This window comes from Leopardus geoffroyi, chromosome E1 (assembly GCF_018350155.1).
Source record: "Leopardus geoffroyi isolate Oge1 chromosome E1, O.geoffroyi_Oge1_pat1.0, whole genome shotgun sequence".
Classification (NCBI taxonomy): domain Eukaryota; kingdom Metazoa; phylum Chordata; class Mammalia; order Carnivora; family Felidae; genus Leopardus; species Leopardus geoffroyi.
This window is the reverse complement of record NC_059330.1, coordinates 15,609,031-15,625,528: the sequence shown is the minus strand read 5'-3', so window position 1 is coordinate 15,625,528 and position 16,498 is coordinate 15,609,031. Positions and strand designations below refer to the sequence as shown.

At 43.9% G+C, this 16,498-nt stretch overlaps 1 protein-coding gene and 1 long non-coding RNA gene across 4 annotated transcripts in view; one reads left to right on the top strand and one right to left on the bottom strand.

Annotated features, from left to right (window-relative positions):
- VPS53 (VPS53 subunit of GARP complex) overlaps window positions 1-16,498 on the top strand; it is a 147,926-nt gene that overhangs the window by 111,339 nt on the left and 20,089 nt on the right. For all 3 annotated transcript variants that reach the window (XM_045490503.1, XM_045490502.1, XM_045490501.1), the window contains exons 16-18: window positions 658-740; window positions 1,931-2,009; window positions 15,049-15,197. In XM_045490503.1, coding sequence (XP_045346459.1) covers window positions 658-740; window positions 1,931-2,009; window positions 15,049-15,197 — 311 coding nt within the window. The remainder of the gene's footprint in view (window positions 1-657; window positions 741-1,930; window positions 2,010-15,048; window positions 15,198-16,498) is intronic.
- On the bottom strand, window positions 12,778-14,913 carry LOC123604438. Its single transcript, XR_006715327.1, has 3 exons — window positions 14,830-14,913; window positions 14,656-14,742; window positions 12,778-12,987 (listed from the first exon to the last, which is right to left on the bottom strand). It is a non-coding gene; the product is annotated as an uncharacterized LOC123604438 (long non-coding RNA).

Sequence of the window (16,498 nt, the reverse complement as noted above, 5' to 3'; positions counted from 1 at the left end):
ATTATTAGAGTTTGTGTACTCAATAGCTTTGGGAGTGCTAGATGAGTCAGTTCCCAGGATGCTTGGAGATGTTTACAATTCCCGGTCAGTTGTCTTCTTCTTTGAGGCGGTTGGGAGCATGGCCAGTGTTTGGCTGTAGGCTGATGAGGGCAGCCTGTGCTTTTTTTGGTGTTGTTTACCTGCGTACCCCCAGCACCTTCGCATAGCGGGTGGCCCATAGCAGTGCTCCCAGTGAATACTTTCACTGATTTTACTGCCACTTACCACCAGAGGCTTCCAGTGCTGGTGAGCAAGCCTGCAGTTCATGGAGCAGGGAGGAGCCTAAAAACCGGGGTCTTTTTAAATTAATGAAGTGAATTGTCAGTGTGTCATAAGAAACGAGTGCAGCCCAGTGCTAAAGGGCACAGGTTCTAGAGGAAGTTTGACTCGTGGCCCTACCACGTACTGTCTTGGGGAGGTCACACCTCCACTTTCCCTTCTGTAAAATGAGATAATAATAGAATCTTCCTCCTCGGGTTGTGAGGATTAAATGAGTCAGTACATGAAAAGTGCCTGGAATTGTACTGAATCATCAAACTCGGTACATGTTAAGTATTCTTATTTATAGCAGTCCTTTGGATAATCGTTAAGCATGTTTTTCTCTCTTACTGTTAATAGCTAGAAGAAAAACTCAAAGAAAAAGTTGATGTGAGTCTGACTGAACGAATCAATCTGACCGGAGAAATGGATACGTTCAGCACGTACGTACCTTGCACATATTTGCTTAAGGCCTGCCCTTTACCCCTCACAAAGCAGAATGTCTCAGGCTGTCGGCCTTAGGTCACTACAGAACTTCAGAGGTCCCCCCGGGCCTCCTGTTGAATCAGGATGATTCTCCAGTAGCCACTAAGAAAAAGCATTAGAAGTTGGTGCCTCCCACGCTGCCTCCTTACGAACAGTCATTTTTAGCATATGGGGCCTTTACTGTTGCACTACTGACAATAACAAAAAGAGAAGTCCTCCCTTGGCCATCCTTGTAGGAAGGTCAAGTCCAGGGCCTCCTGTCTGCCCCCCGCCTACCCCAAATCCACAAAGGGCAGCCCTATCTGCAGTGTCTTCCAACAGGAAATGTGAGCATCTTGACTTTAGCTAGGGGTGGGGGTGGGGTGGAGGGTGTCTGTCCCAAGAGGTTCAAACTGGAAAGCCTTCTCAAAGTAGTCCTTTTGCCAGTACGGCCTGCAGTTCATTTGTTGTGGTCAGTAAATAAGACCGGGGCAGGCCAAGCTTCAGCCTGCACATCAAGCCCTTACCGAGGAAAAGTCAAGATTCTCCTCCGAAGTTATTTCCTCTTCTTTTCTCAACTTTTTTTTTTTTTTCCAAGTTCTGATTTAAACATTTGGGGCAGGGGCGCCTGGGTGGCTTGGTCGGTTAAGCGTCCGACTTCGGCTCAGGTCATGATCTCACGGTCCGTGAGTTCGAGCCCCGTGTCGGGCTCTGTGCAGACAGCTCAGAGCCTGGAGCCTGTTTCGGATTCTGTGTCTCCCTCTTTCTCTGCTCCTCCCCTGTTCATGCCCTGTCTCTCTCTGTCTCAAAAAAATAAATAAACGTTTAAAAAAATTTTTTTAAAAACATTTGGGGCAAATAGGTGCTTTTGAAGTAAGAAGTGAAGAGGGATTCTGGATGGAGTGATCAGGGGGACTAGCCATGGAATTTTGTGATCTGACTCAGCGGGCACACACCCAAATAGAGGCCAGGACACGGAGCAAGAATGAAGAGCTGAAAGGTTCCTCCTTGTCATCCGTTCCCTTTTGAAATCAAGCTCGAGTTCTTCTGAAGAAATGATGAATCTAACTTTGAGACAAGTCCCTAAAAGATTTGGCAGGGGCCGTGTTGGTAATTGAGAAAGTTAGTCTTTTAAAGTCATGACCACAGTGATGTGTTTGACTTGCAGTGTCATCTCTAGCAGCATCCAGTTGTTGGTTCAAGATCTCGATGCTGCCTGCGACCCTGCCCTCACTGCCATGAGCAAGGTAAGGTTTGGGGAAGTGCCTCTTCTAGCCCTCCAACAGGGACCCCCGGTGGTTCCTGCCAGCCCTTGCCCGTAGCTCCTTGAGGTTCTTCACTGCTTCATGTATCAGCAGGGAGGAGGATGGAAGTCCTCTAGGAAATCAGTTTATCTTGTACTTAGGTCAGTTGCTTGTTCTCTGAGAATGAGACAGGGAGCAGGTGTGTTTGGTAAGTCCAAAGGAGATGTCTTTGTTTAGCATCTGATACATGCTGAAAACATTCATGTGGTCTCAGCAGAATGGGTGGTTTTGCTAGTGCTTATGGCAGGAACTTCTGGCTCTTTCTCAGCTCTGGTATCAGTACAGGATTATTTGGTCAGGTGTGGACATTGGTTTTCTAATGTCATGGTGGCCCATCAGTCAGCCCTGGGCCCTCAGTTCCCTCCTTTAGCATGTGCTGCCTCATGTTACCATTTGCCTTTTATTTGTCTGTGTCTTTTCTTCCTAAAAGGATGTAAATTCCTGAAGTGCCTGGACATATAGGATCTAGAAGAGTCTCTTGTTTGTTGATTAGTTAAGTTGTAAATGGGCAGTTCTTTGTTGATTTTTAACCCAAATAACATGATGCCGTCCACTCTAGAATTTCTAGAGCAGGGGTCAGCAAACCACAGCCTATAGTCTAAATCTTACCCATTGCCCGTTTTTGTAAATAAAGTTTTATGGGAACACAGCCATGCCCATTCACGTATATATTATCTGTGGGTGCTTTTGTGTTACAGTGGCAGAAGCAAGTAATGAATTAGTAAATAAGTAATGAGACTATACAGCTCAAAAAGCCTAAAATACTTCCTGTCTGGCCCTTTACAGAAAATGTTTGCCAATGCCTGTTCTCGAGTTATCAAACTCTTGTAGCATTCTTAAACTCTGAAGAAAGAACTTCTCTAGAGCCTTCTGGCCAGTCGTAGAGTACAGTGGAAAAAACACTGGCCTCGGAGTCAGATGGACCTAACTCTTCTCATTTTTTTCTCTGGGGCCATTGAGCAAAAATGACTTAACCTCTCTGGGCCCAAATGAACTCAAGTATGTGAAATGCAGCTCTGTGCCTCCCAGGGTTGTCAGAACAGAACATGAGAATGACTGGCCTGGCGCCCGTAGATGTTGGTGCTCTTGTCGGGAGGAGTGGCCGTGTCACAAGGTTGTGTAAGCACACATTTGGTCTGAATTTGGGTTTGTAGTAGATTGTAAATATTTAACAAAAGTAGGACGAAAACCAAAACTTAAGTTGCAGGGTTTTAGGAAGCTGAGTGGGGAGTCCTGAATAGCTGATGTCACAAAGTTTCTATTCAAAAAGCTGATGCTTTCCACCAGTCAGATGTGCGTGTATATTTCCAGTATTCTCAGTGTTTATGAGCAGAACATGAGCAGGCAAATTGAGGCTAACCCATTTTCTTAAAGGAATATGGCTCTGAAGATTCATCTTTGGGCTCTGATTATCCCCTAGTTGCTGGTGAACATGCACCGTACCCTGCATCTGATCTGTTCCAGCTGCCATCTCCCCTGAACTGCCACACACTTTAGATTGGAATGCAGCTGGGGGAAGAATTTCTACATTTAACAAAGGAAGAGGGGATTTTTTCCCCCAGTAAAATAACAGTTGTAGGGGGGTTTAACACTCCAGGTGTTGCTTATATGAACTGTCAGTTCATTAGTGGATTTCCCTCAAACTTCCCCCCACCCACCGCCCCGGACCACCACCCATTTCTCTCCAGACCCACACCAGCAAATATTAACAGAGACCATACCTCCAGAATCTTTTGTTTATATCATAGGAAAACCACAGACTAGGGAGCGCAGCAGCTGGGAAGCCATTGGTCTTTGTCTGAGTCTTCTGGAGTTCTAGGGAAATGAGATCCATGTGATGAAAATGACCAGATACAAACAAGCCGAGTGGTCACAAATTGATTCAACATACACTCTTTGTTATTCGTGCCTGCCATCCTGTTTTGTGTAGTTTCTTCCAGGATCTTTTTTCAAACTTCTATTTTGTGATCATGCTTATTTCTGTCTCTGATTCCACCGTTTGTGCTGCTAGTTGGACAGTTCAATTCAGACTCTATCTAGCACGGTGCTGGGAGTTACAAGGCCGGGAAAGACATGGACCTTATCCCAAGGTGCTTAGATTCCACAATGTGTGGGATAAGGGATGTATGAGACGAGAGGAATGCCCAGGTAGCAGCAAAAAAGGTATGAGGAAATCAGTATGTGAGAGAAGTACAAAATGTGCCCTCTTTAAAAGGAGAGAGTTCATCTCTCTGTTCACATCAGGTGGGGAAACAAAGCCTTCCTAAGGAAGTGGCATTTGAAACAGACCACAAGAGATGGTGAAATTTGGAATGAATTTGCGATGAAGAGGGCATTCCAAACAGGGTGACAATATGAGTAAAGATCTATAAAGTTAGGAAAAGCTCTGAACTTTGTCAAAACTGCCAATCTCGTTACCCATCTTTGGAGTTTCACAGAGCACTCTGTACTCATGCTTCCGTAGTCAAGATCGGAAACAGGAAATTGGCTGCCCTCAAGGGGTGTCTATCCTGGTGGGGAGAAAAGTTCAAAGAATTGATGCTGTAAAGAAATGGATTTTATAAATAGTGAGAAAACGAGTGTTGGGCTTGCCAAAGTGGAGTGGAGTTAGAGGATTCTGAGTTGGTGAAAGAAGGCTTGACAAAATGGGTGGAGCCAAGCAATTTAATTCTGTTATTCAGCTGGGAAGACACCTCATTCTTGTCGAAGGCACCCCCTGGGTAGCAGCTAGAGCTTCCGTTATTTGTCCCTTCGCTGCCTTGTTCATTCTGCCACCCCTGTGCATATACCTGTACTCCAGCCTCCCAGCCACTCAGCCACTCCTGCTCCCCTGGATGCATTGCTTTTTGGGGATGGGGCAGCTTCCATGCATTTCTCATTCTGTTCTTTCTGCCTAGAATTCCCTTCCCATTATTGCCTGCCCAACGAGCGCACCCTTTAAGATCTAGTTCCAATGTCTGTCCCCTTTTTAAAAATTAAGGTATAATTCACATACCACGGAATTCACCCTTTTAAAATGTATAATTCAGGGGCGCCTGGGTGGCTCAGTCAGTTGAGCATCCAACTTCGGCTCAGGTCATGATCTCACGGTTCATGAGTTCAAGCCCGCATCGGACTCTGTGCTGACGGCTCAGAACCTGGAGCTTGCTTCTGATTCTGTGTCTCCCTCTCTCTGTCTCTGCCTCTTTCCCACTTGTGCTCTGTCTCTCTCTCAAAAATAAGTAAACATCACAAAATAAATTTTAAAAATGTATAATTCAGTAGGTCTTAGCATGTTCCCAAGACTGTGCAACCACCGCCACTAACTCCAGAATATCTTCATCACGCCAAAAAAAGAAACCTCCTACTCATTAGCAGTCACTTCTTATTTCCCTGGCAGCCACTAATCTACTTTCTGTCTTTGTATTTGCCTGATCTGGACATTTCACATAAATGGAATCATACAACATGTGGCCATTTGTGACTGGCTTTCTTCACATAGCCTAATGTTTTCAGTGTTACTCTATGTGGTAGCATGTATCAGGCTTCCTTTTTATGGATGAATACTATTCCATTGTGCAGTTAGACCACATTTTGTTTATCCATTCATCAGTTGATAGACATTTGGGTTGTTTGCACTTTTTTTTTAAGTTTTATTTATTTATTTTGAGAGAGAGAGAGAGCGCGCGCACAAGAATGGGGGAGGGGCAGAGAGAAAGAGGGAGAGAGAAAGAATCTCAAGCAGTCTCCATGCCATTAGCACCGAGCCCAACTTGGGCCCAATCTCACGAACCACAAGATCATGACCTGAGCCACAATCAAGAGTTGGACGCTCAACCGACTGAGCCGCCCAGGCACCCCAGGTTGTGTCCACTTTGTAACTTCTGTGAATAATACTATGAATATTCACGTACAAGCTTTTGTATAGATACGTTTTCAGTTCTCGAATATATACCTAGGAGTGGAACTGCTGTATCATGTGGTAGCTCCGTGCTTAACATTTTGAGAAACTGCCAAACTGTGTTCCACAAGTAGCTGCACCATTTTACATTCCCACCAGCAACAGTCAGGGGTTCTGAAATGTCTGTATTCTTTACCAATGCTTTATTTTTAACATAGCCATTCTATCTCATTGTGGTTTCAGTTTGTATCTGCATTTCTCCGATGACTAAGATGTTGAGCATCTGTATATCTCTTTTCAAGAAATGTCAGTCCAAGTCCTTCATCCATTTTTAAACTGGGTTGTCTTTTTATTGTTGAGTTGTAAACTTCTTTTTATAGTCTGGATAACCACACTCCTTATCAGATCTATGATTTGCAAATATTTTCTCCTTTTCTGTGGGTTGTCTTTTCACTTTCTTTATTGTATTTATTTATTTATTTGTAACATTTATTTATTTTTGAGAGAGAAAGACAGAGACAGAGTGTGAGCAGGGGAGGGGCTGAGAGAGAGGGAGACACAGAATCCGAGGCAGGCTCCAGGCTCCAAGCTGTCAGCACAGAGCCTGACGCAGGCCTCGAACTCACGGACTGTGAGACCATGACCTGAACTGAGGTCAGATGCTTAACCGACTACGCCACCCAGGCGCCCCTCAGTTTCTTGATTATGTACTTTGAAACACTAAAATTTTTAATTTTGTTCAAGTCCAGTTTTTATATTTTTTCCTTTGGTACTTGTGCTTTTGGTTCTATCCAAGACACCATTGCCTAATCCAGAATTACAAAGATTTACACCTGTATTTTCTTCCAAGTTTTTTGTAGCTTCAGCTCTTTCCATTTGGGCCCTCAATCCATTTTGAGTTAATTGTTGTATATGGCGTAAGGTAAGGATTCAGCTTTCGTTCCTTTGCATGTAGATATATAGCTGTCCCGGTACCATTTGTTGAAAAGACTTTTCATTACCCATTGGATGGTCTTGACACTCTTGTTAAGAATCAGTTAAACACAGATGTACAGGTTTATTTCTGGACTTTCAATTATATTCCATAGATCCATTATGTCTGTCTTTATGCCAGTACCACACTGTTTTGATTATTGCAGCTTTGTTCTTGTTTTTGTTTTTTTAGGGTTTTTTTAATGTTTACTTATTTTTGAGAGAGAGAGAGAGAGAGAGAGAGAGAGACAAAATCCCAAGCAGGCTCCGCATTGTCAGCACAGAGTCCGACGGGGGCTTGAACTTATGAACTGTGAGATCATGACCTGAGCCGAAGTCGGATGCTTAACCAACTAAGCCACCCATGTGCCCCAATTATTGCAGCTTTGTAGCAAGCTTTAAAATTGGGAAGTATGAGTCCTCCAAGTTTATTCTTTTTCGAGATTGTTTTGACTATTTTGATCTCTTGCAATGTCACCGTTTTTGTCTTCCCCGCAGTGTCCTTCTCTGTGAAGCACCACAGTACCTAGACCATCTCTCTACTCTGTTATACACTTCTTTTTATATCTGTCTCCCCTATTAAGCTTTGAACAACTTGAGAGCTGTGTCTTGCTCACTTTTGGATCTCCATGGCATAGCTTAACAGTAGTATTCCCTAAATGCCTTTGACGGTAAAGAGGGCAAGAAGAAGAAAGAACTAAAGTTTGTAGACACCCATTTGACCAAAGAATGGTGACAAAGTGAGTCACAGATAACCCTACTGAACGGATTTAGCTGGACAGAGCTGGTAGACATAGAGTGTCTCTTTAGGAAATGGCAGGATCAGAGACCCTGAAACCTTTTGGCGCATACAAGTGCTGTTGAAGGTATGATGCTCCTTGATAGTACTCAATAGCAGGGCTCCTAACTTCCAACAAGTAGCATCCTGGAGCTGGTTGAAGGGAGGTCAGAAATAGGAAATGCCCACATCTAGCTGTTTGCCCCCTAAGCGTGGGCAAGAGCCCTGCTGCTAGAAAAGGAGAAGAAAACACAGAGTGGCAAAGTTTGGTAGAAAATACACAGGAACAGCCTAAAACAGGGCGGGCCTGTGTGAAGGAAGTAAAATATGGTAAGAGTTTAGTGGTCTCTCTGAAACGATAATTTTGGGATTACAGTAATGTGGATAAGTTATATCAAAATTTCAGACCATTTTTCCCTCCTGTGTTGCATTATTTTCTTAGATGAGCTCTATGAGATAATAGTAAGTGGTTATTTACATGGAGCACTTCACCGGGAATCAGCACCCAAATGCAGTATCTCATTTAATTCTGACAATAAATGTATAAGGTACCTCTCTTCCACAGATAAGGGAACTGAAACTCAAAGAAGTTAAGTCCCTTGTCCCAGATCTCTTAGCTACCATGTAGGAGAGCCAGGATTCAAATTCAGGTCTGTCTCTCAGCTGGATTATACTACACCATACATACAGAATGAGCAAACGTGGAAACTGAAGCAAAATTAGCTTCAGTAACTTGCCTGAAAGTAGAAGGGCCCTAAGTCAATGTGTGCCCGGGACTGCTGGGTTCACGAAAATCGTCATGCCTACCTGACCGCGAGTCTTCAGGCATTCACAGGCACCCTGTTGGATATCTGTCTTCAGCTTTTCTCGATCTGACACTGTGACTTTCCTCCTGGGGACGAAAATGGGCTGAGCAGCCAACCCAGGTGTTCCAGTCTGGTTTGCATATTTCTCACTGAAAAGGAAGGAATTGTCTTTCTGGTGTGTGTGTTTTCCTTTTCATAATATGCCCAAAGCCATGTAGCCTTGTAACGGTGAAGCCAGAAATAAAACCAAGTCTCCCCAGTTTTTGAAAAGGTAATTGTTTGAAGTGCTTTAGGAGAAATGTAAATGTTTGAATGTAAATTCTATAAATCTTTAGCAATTAGCCATTGTAATTAGGCTTTATAAGTAGGATCTTTAAAAATTGTATGGCTTCCTTAAAAAGAGACCATTGGTCCCATGGTACCCTCCTCAAGGTGTCCTTTTTCCTGGGGCTACTCACATCACTTGGTTGAAAGAATCTAACTCTCGGTCCAAAACCAAGCACACTTAGCTTTTGCCCATTAATAGTAGTTTTAGAAAAAAACAGAAAGAAGAAACTGAACAAATTAAATTTCCTTACAGTCTGGCATGTAATTTCTATTAGGTTTCAAGACTGAACGTGTGCTAATCTAGGAGGCTACATTACTATCCCGAAAGACATTTTGAAATAGCTAGAACAGTCCTCAAATCTGTTCTCATTTTCCTCTGTCATTAAAATGTAGATCTATTACAGGAGGCCTGCAGAACTCCATCATTAAGAAATCCTGAAGTTCACCTTCCACTTAACAATCAAAGCACATCTTTCTTTTTTTATAAAAGATTTCTTGGGGCGCCTGGGTGGTTCAGTCGGTTAAGCATCCGACTTCGGCTCAGGTCATGATCTCGCGGTCCGTGAGTTCGAGCCCCGCGTCAGGCTCTGTGCTGACAGCTCAGAGCCTGGAGCCTGTTTCAGATTCTGTGTCTCCCTCTCTCTCTGACCCTCCCCTGTTCATGCTGTCTCTCCCTGTCTCAAAAATAAATAAACGTTAAAAAAAAGAAAGATTTCTTTTTTCATTATGACCAAAGCAAATCACCTTTATTATAAACAATTGGATAAAAAATACAGGTTTTTAAAAAGAAGAAAATTTAAGTCACTCATATTCCACCCAATAGATTTATGTCAGTCTTTCTCTTTATGCATATAATGTTTAAGTAGAAGTTTATACTTTATATACAGCTTCATAACTTTTTTTCTCATTTAGCAGGTTTTAATAGTTTTCTGTGTTGTTTAATCCAGAGCTACTGTATTTTTAGTGATTGCATAGTATTCCATAGGACAGAGTATTTATTGTTAAAACCGTAGCAACAGTTAACATTTACCATGGAATTAATACCTGACAGGCACTATGTTAAGAGCTCTTAACGTGTTATCTTTCAACAACTGTATGGATTAAAGATATTATCACCCCAATTTGTATAGCCAAGAAAACCGAGGTTCGGAGAGGTTAGGTAGGTTAGGTAACTTACCCAGGTCACACACTTAGCGGCTTGCACAGGACTGGCAGACTCCACATTTCCTCATTTTAAGTATTCCAGTGGAGTCCTGCCCTTAAAATGTAGGTCATCAATTTTGATCATTATTTCCAATTATTCACGTTTAAAAACAGTCTGGTGACGGACAACCTCATAAATGCGTGTGTGTGTGTGCATGTGTGTGTCTTCTAAACATTTGTAATTATTAGCCTCAGATTAATTACCTTAAAGGGAATTGCAGAGATCAAAAGCTATGTAAAATGCCAAGACTTTGGGTAGATACTTTCAAATTGTATTTAAGAAAAGGTTGTACAAATTCACCTTCCCATTGGCCTAGCAGTGAGTAGGAAAAATATATATTTATCTTCCGAAAGCCTTTGTTACTCCACTTTCTGTTCTGGGTCTTGTTGGTTTTCCCGTCGGAGTCAAGGCGCATGTGTCCTCTTCCTCTGTACCGCCATCACCTCTGCCACATCACCTGCCTTCGTGCAGCCTCATACAGAGATTTTGCTCGCTCCAATTCCTTCCGCTAATTTCAAGTTCGTTTAGGGTGGTAATACTTTTTTGGAAAGCAACATGGTAAAATGGAAAGAACATGGATTTCAGAGTCAGACAAACCAATTTCTAGATCTCAGCTCTGTTAACTTCTCAGTTATGTTTCATTAGGCAAATCCCTGTCCTCAAGCTTCATTAGGCAAATCCCTGTCCTCAAGCCTGTCTTATCTATAAAGCAGGAGTAATAATACCTCCCCTACTGTATTATTGTAAGCAGGAAGTTCATGTGAAAATGTCAATCACGTGATGCCCGGTACATAGTAGGTGCTCAAAAAATTTTCCTTCTCCCTTTTTATTCCCCACACAGTGCTGGTCCAGTGTTATGCACACACAAGGTACCTGTAAGTGTCGCAGGTGCTTGTTGTAGGAGTAAAAGTAGCCCAGACAAGCTTTAGAGTATGTGTGTGTACCTGGGCAAAGGCCGGTGCTTGGGGCCAGTGGCCCAGCAGCCTACACCATAATGCTACACTCCAATTGCCTGAAATGTCCCCAGAATCCGCATGCCTCAGTCTATGTTCTGTATCTCTCTAGTTCCATGATCAAAATGAATAGGTGGGAATTTGAACTTGAGGAAAATTAGTTTCTCAGGAGGCCTCTTTCCAAGCTTCATATAGCAATAGAGAAGAAAAGTTCCAAAGTAAGCTACTTATGGAGCTTTGCTCTCTGACTGGTGGATTGGTCAGAATTCTCTGCTACAGTGGGCCTTCTCTAGGAAGCAGTTATTCTCCCCAGCCTTCCTGTGAAGCATTAGCATCAGTCACACACTCCTTCCTCGGGTGGCAGAAACCGTGGTTGTGCCCCGGCCCCTGCAGCCTCTTCTGTAGCTAAGTGTGATCATTTCCTTGGGTGCTGCTTCTGTCAATCCTGTATCTTAGTTACAGCTTCTTTTGCAAACTGTTTTTCTTCTTGTTTATATAGTAGCAGTATTATGCAACCCCACCTACACTAAAAGCACAAGAGGAAAACTTTAAGTAGGGAGGGGTAAATTCTTTCTTTTAAGATTTTATTTTTAAATAACCTCTACACCCAACACGGGGCTCGAACTCACGACCATTGGATCAGGAGTCACATGCTCCTCCAACTGAAGCAGTCAGGTGCCCCTGAAGGGGTAAATTTTAAATGTCAAATGCAAAGTTTACCTGGAAAAGTCAGAATCTTATTTCTACTGATGGCTTTTCATGATGTTTGTTCTTCCAGTGCAGGCTAATTTTTGTTTCCTTTTTTGACAGAGAACTTTGCTTGATCACTGTATATTTCATTAGCTTCTCCCTGAGAAACGGGGCTTGGCTTGCATTAAGGCCCAGGAATTGCTTTTGTTACTTTTTTTTTTTTTTTTTTTTAAACAATCATCTTGGAAACAGCCTGGTGTCCTAGTGCTTGGGCTTTAGACAGACTTGGGTTGTCTCCACTGTGTTATTTACCAGCTGTGTGACTTTGAGCAAGTTACCTAACCTCATTGAGCTTCTGACTTTCCTCATCACCAGATGAGCTCATGTGTGAATAGTAAATGAGATAATGTATACAAAGTGCCAGGCAAAGCAACCTCCATACGGTGGGTCCTAATGTCAGCGTCTTGGGCCATTCCAGTTACAACTTAAACCCTAAGTTGTCTGGGATGGGCAAGCATCAACCATCTAAGGCAGTGACTGGACAGAATCACTGCTAATTACATTTTGCAGATTTTTTTTAATAGTAAAGCCAGTGTCAACTTTCATTGTTCTCCAGTACTTTAAATTGTTTTCCGACATGGGGCACCTGGATGGCTCAGTCAGTTAAGCGACTGACTCTTGATATCAGCTCAGGTCATGATCTTGCAGTTCATGAGATCAAGCCACTCAATCAGTGCAGAGTGGATTCTCTCTCTCTCTCTCTCTCTCTCTCTCCCCCCCCTCTCTCTCTCTCTCAAATAAATAAATAAATAAATAAATAAATAAATAAATAAATAGTTTTCTTATGTCATTAAGCTGACTTAAATTTAAAATCCCAAATCTACTTGACTTTTGCTCATACTTTTAACTTGACCAGTGGAGTCATAACTGACTATTAAACCAAACCTGATCTTTTCACATGTATTCCAAATGTGGATGTGTACTGACATGGCCAGTAAGAGGGTTTAGCTCACCAGTGAGAACTTGAAGTCCAGCGTCCCACGCTTTGTCTTGCTTCAGAGCTGCTTTGTAATCAATGACAGGGCACGTCTCCACCTCCCTTTATGGTTGTCTTCTGTTAATGGAGAACTGTGATGTGTAGATAATTACTTATCAACTTTGTGAGATGCTGAAATGTAAAATGTTGCCAACCTGGACAACAGTAGTCATTACGGTGCAAGAGCTTGGTGGCCGGTGGAGGAAGGGGCATCGAGCCCTCTTCCCGGGTTGCTGTGTTTACACAGGGCCTTGGGCTCCACGTGGTGCTGCCAGCTGGGGAAAAGAAGGTGAGGTGCAGACATTAACAGCATCTGTCAATTTTGGCCTCACCCCATGAGCTCATTTAAGATCTCCTAAGATGCTTTTTGTTCAGATGGGTCAAATCTCTAAAATCACGTGGGAAAAGAAGCCTTTTGAATAAGATAAAAAGATAATGGAGGAAAACATGACATATAACCAAAGCATTAGAATATAAAGTCAGTTCATATTAGAACCTTCTACTGTTTCTCCATGGTTTGTTTCTAATTTTCCCCAGTAAAAAATTAGAGACTTTTTTCTATCTGGCACTTTGTTGTGAAACCTTGCATAAGACTTAATGTTGCTGGGCCTTGGTTTTCTTATGTGTAAAATGAAGACAGAAGTTCCTTCCTGCTTTTTTATATGCTTACACGTACGTAAAGCTTTTAAAATATAAATATCTGCTGATTTGGGGGCACCTGGGTGGCTCGGTCGGTTAAGCATCCGACTTCGGCTCAGGTCATGATCTCACGGTCCGTGAATTCGAGCCCCGCATCGAGCTCTGTGCTGGCAGCTCAGAGCCTGGAGCCTGCTTTGGATTCTGTGTCTCCCTCCCTCTCTCTCTTTCTCTCTCTCTCTCTCCCTCCCCCCCTCCCCCCTCCCCCACTCACGCTCTGTCTCTCCAAAATGAATAAACGTTAAAAAAAATTTTTTTTATTAAATATCTGCTGATTTGAAGAAACATTAGAACAAAACATGGAGTCATTATAGCTTCCCAGGAGCTGGGGAGCCATCCATGTACAATATGATTCTTTTAAACAAGTTCCCTCAGTATTGAATTTTTCCTTTCCCCAAGAGCTCTATAAAAACACTAGTTCTCTTGCCAGAGACATCAAGGCCTCAGAACTACCGCCCTCCTTCTATGAACATATTATATGGTTTGTGTTTGGCTTAGGATCTTTTTAATAGCCCAGCTCCATTCTGAGAGGCTGACTCAGCAGAACTCCTCCAGCACATTCCTGCTCTTTTCAGGATTAAAGTACCCATTTGCTGCCAGCTTCAGGGCAGGCTGGGAGCCCACACTGCCTCTCTTCTCCTGTACGCATCCAAGCAGGGAGAGGCTCCACGGCATTGCTTCTTGCCCTGTTTTTGCGGAGCATGTCTCCTGATTCTTCTCAGGTGGTTAGAGCTTGAGCCAGTCAGGTACCTCATTGGTGTCCATGGCCTGCCCAGGGACCACTCAGGTCCTCTCAGTGATGCTGGTGTGCCCCCCGCCTGCCATTCACACTACCCCGGGTGCTTCCTTCCTGCCCTGTTCCACATGCCACCGTCCTACCCTCTCATCTGCCCCCTCGTACTTGCCAGAGATCTTTCCTTTCCCTGGACTGAAACCCCAACATAATCTCGAAGGTTTTAGGAGTAAGGTTTGAATGTTTTGCTATGGAAGAGTTCAGTTACGTCCAAAAGTAGAGAAAACAGTACCACAAACCTCATGGACCCATCACCCAGCTTCAGCGATCTTTCATCTGCTCCTCCTAATCCTAGATTATTTTGAAGCACATCTCACACGTCCCAGCATTTCTAGCTCCCTTTTTTCAAAATCCTCACCTCCTTACCGTTGACTTGAGAGAAAGGCCTAAGTAACTCTCATCCACGTTTCATTTCACTTAGCCCAACCACCCCTCGATCTCCCAAGCTACCAACCTGCTCAGAAATGGATGTGCCTCCCCTGTTCTCCCACAGTCCTTTCCCGGTGCAACTGCGGACAGCGGTGCAGTCCGGTTCACCTGCCTGGCGAGGGTTCCATTACAAATTGGCCACTTAGAGGGGCAGGGAAGGCTATTTCAAGCATGAGGGGGACAGTGTAGAAAAGGGTACCTGAGTCACGTCTCACGGATAAGGATGAGGTGGGTCTGCTTGTTTTTATTCACCATCAGCCACTACAGACGAAGTGAGACAAACTGCCCAAAATAAAATGGCAGCTGTGGTCGCAAGCTCTTGCCTCACTGTCACTCCACCTGCCCTTCCCCAGCGACGCGGAAGACTGTCTTCCCGCGAAGGATCTAAAGACTTGTCCTCCCTTATCTCTGTTTGCAGATGCAGTGGCAGAATGTGGAGCACGTTGGTGACCAGAGCCCTTATGTCACCTCTGTCATTCTTCACATTAAGCAGAATGTCCCTATCATCCGCGACAACCTGGCCTCCACCCGGAAATACTTCACTCAGTTCTGCATTAAATTTGCAAAGTAAGTCCTGGAACATTCCCATCACTGGGTTATTCTGAGTGCCACACTTCCCGCCAGCATGCTCACCACCCAGGTGTCCCGCCATCCAGTTGGAATTCATTCTGGTGCCTGTAAACAAACATTTTTTCGTGCTCCAAAGAAGGATAATAAAACGAAGTCCACTACTTAAAGTCATAGACAACAGTAACAGCAGGACAGTCACCAACCACATGAAGACAAACTCAGATGAGCTGGGGAAACCGTTGTTTTGAACTAGGTGGACGTAACAGTGCCCCTGCCTCCCCACAGGTTCGGATAATTAAAATTATTTTTCACTGATTTCAGTTATATATTTTGTCTCTCCAACTAGATTCTAAACTATTTTTAGGGTAGGGACCGTCAGTTCTACTTCTTTGAAGCCTTCTCTTCCTCCTTCCCCATAGTACTTATTGCTGGGGCTGCCAGAATTGATCTGCTGCTGGACCTCCTGGAGTCCGGGGAAGGTACTAGAAATTGGGAAGAGCAAGTCAGGGAGCCCCACTGCCAAAGGACATGTAGTGAACACTGCACTGCTTGTCTTTCTGCTACGTCCTTGTGTGTGGCCATTTCTGGCTTGACGTTTGGAAGTGGGGATACGGTTTGGGCCTTTGCCAGTCAGCATCTGGCTGTAGCACTGTTTCCCCCGAGACGAGGCAACGGAGAGGGTCAGTGCCTCCTCCGACCAGCCAGCCAACACGCGTTTTGGCACACGCCGCCAGGAAGGGCTTCGAGAAGGTCAGCCTGTTCCCAGCTACTGTATTTAAGTTGTCCTCATCCAAGTCCCAAAGGGGGGTTTAGGGCTCCAAGTTTCTGTCCTCCCCAGATCTCTCCCGGTTTGTATTCAATTAAGGCCGCCTCTCTCCCTCACAAATAAACCCGAAGGAACAACGGTTATGGAGAGCTTGTGGCATGAGCTTCGTTTCCAATTTGTCAAGAAAGGATCGGGTGGACTCCCCAGGGAGGCATTAACGTTTGCAATATGGTGGACGAACCGGGAGTTGACATTCCCTACACCCTCTGAGTGCTCATCGGTGTGTGTTAAAAGCATTGCTGATAAATCATGCTGTGACACTCCCTGTACCCTTGGTAGAAACAGTCTCTGTACAATTTCCCTGTGGCCCAAAATCTCCAGTATGGTTGCACAGGAGTCTGAACTAATGTTAAAGAGAACAAGGAGTCATTTACTTAGCTAGTCCCGGCATCAGCCTCACGTTCTGTCAGAGCCCTTTGATTTTATTGCTAGGCTTCTATTGGATGAGCTAGGAAGACGATGCCCATCTCTC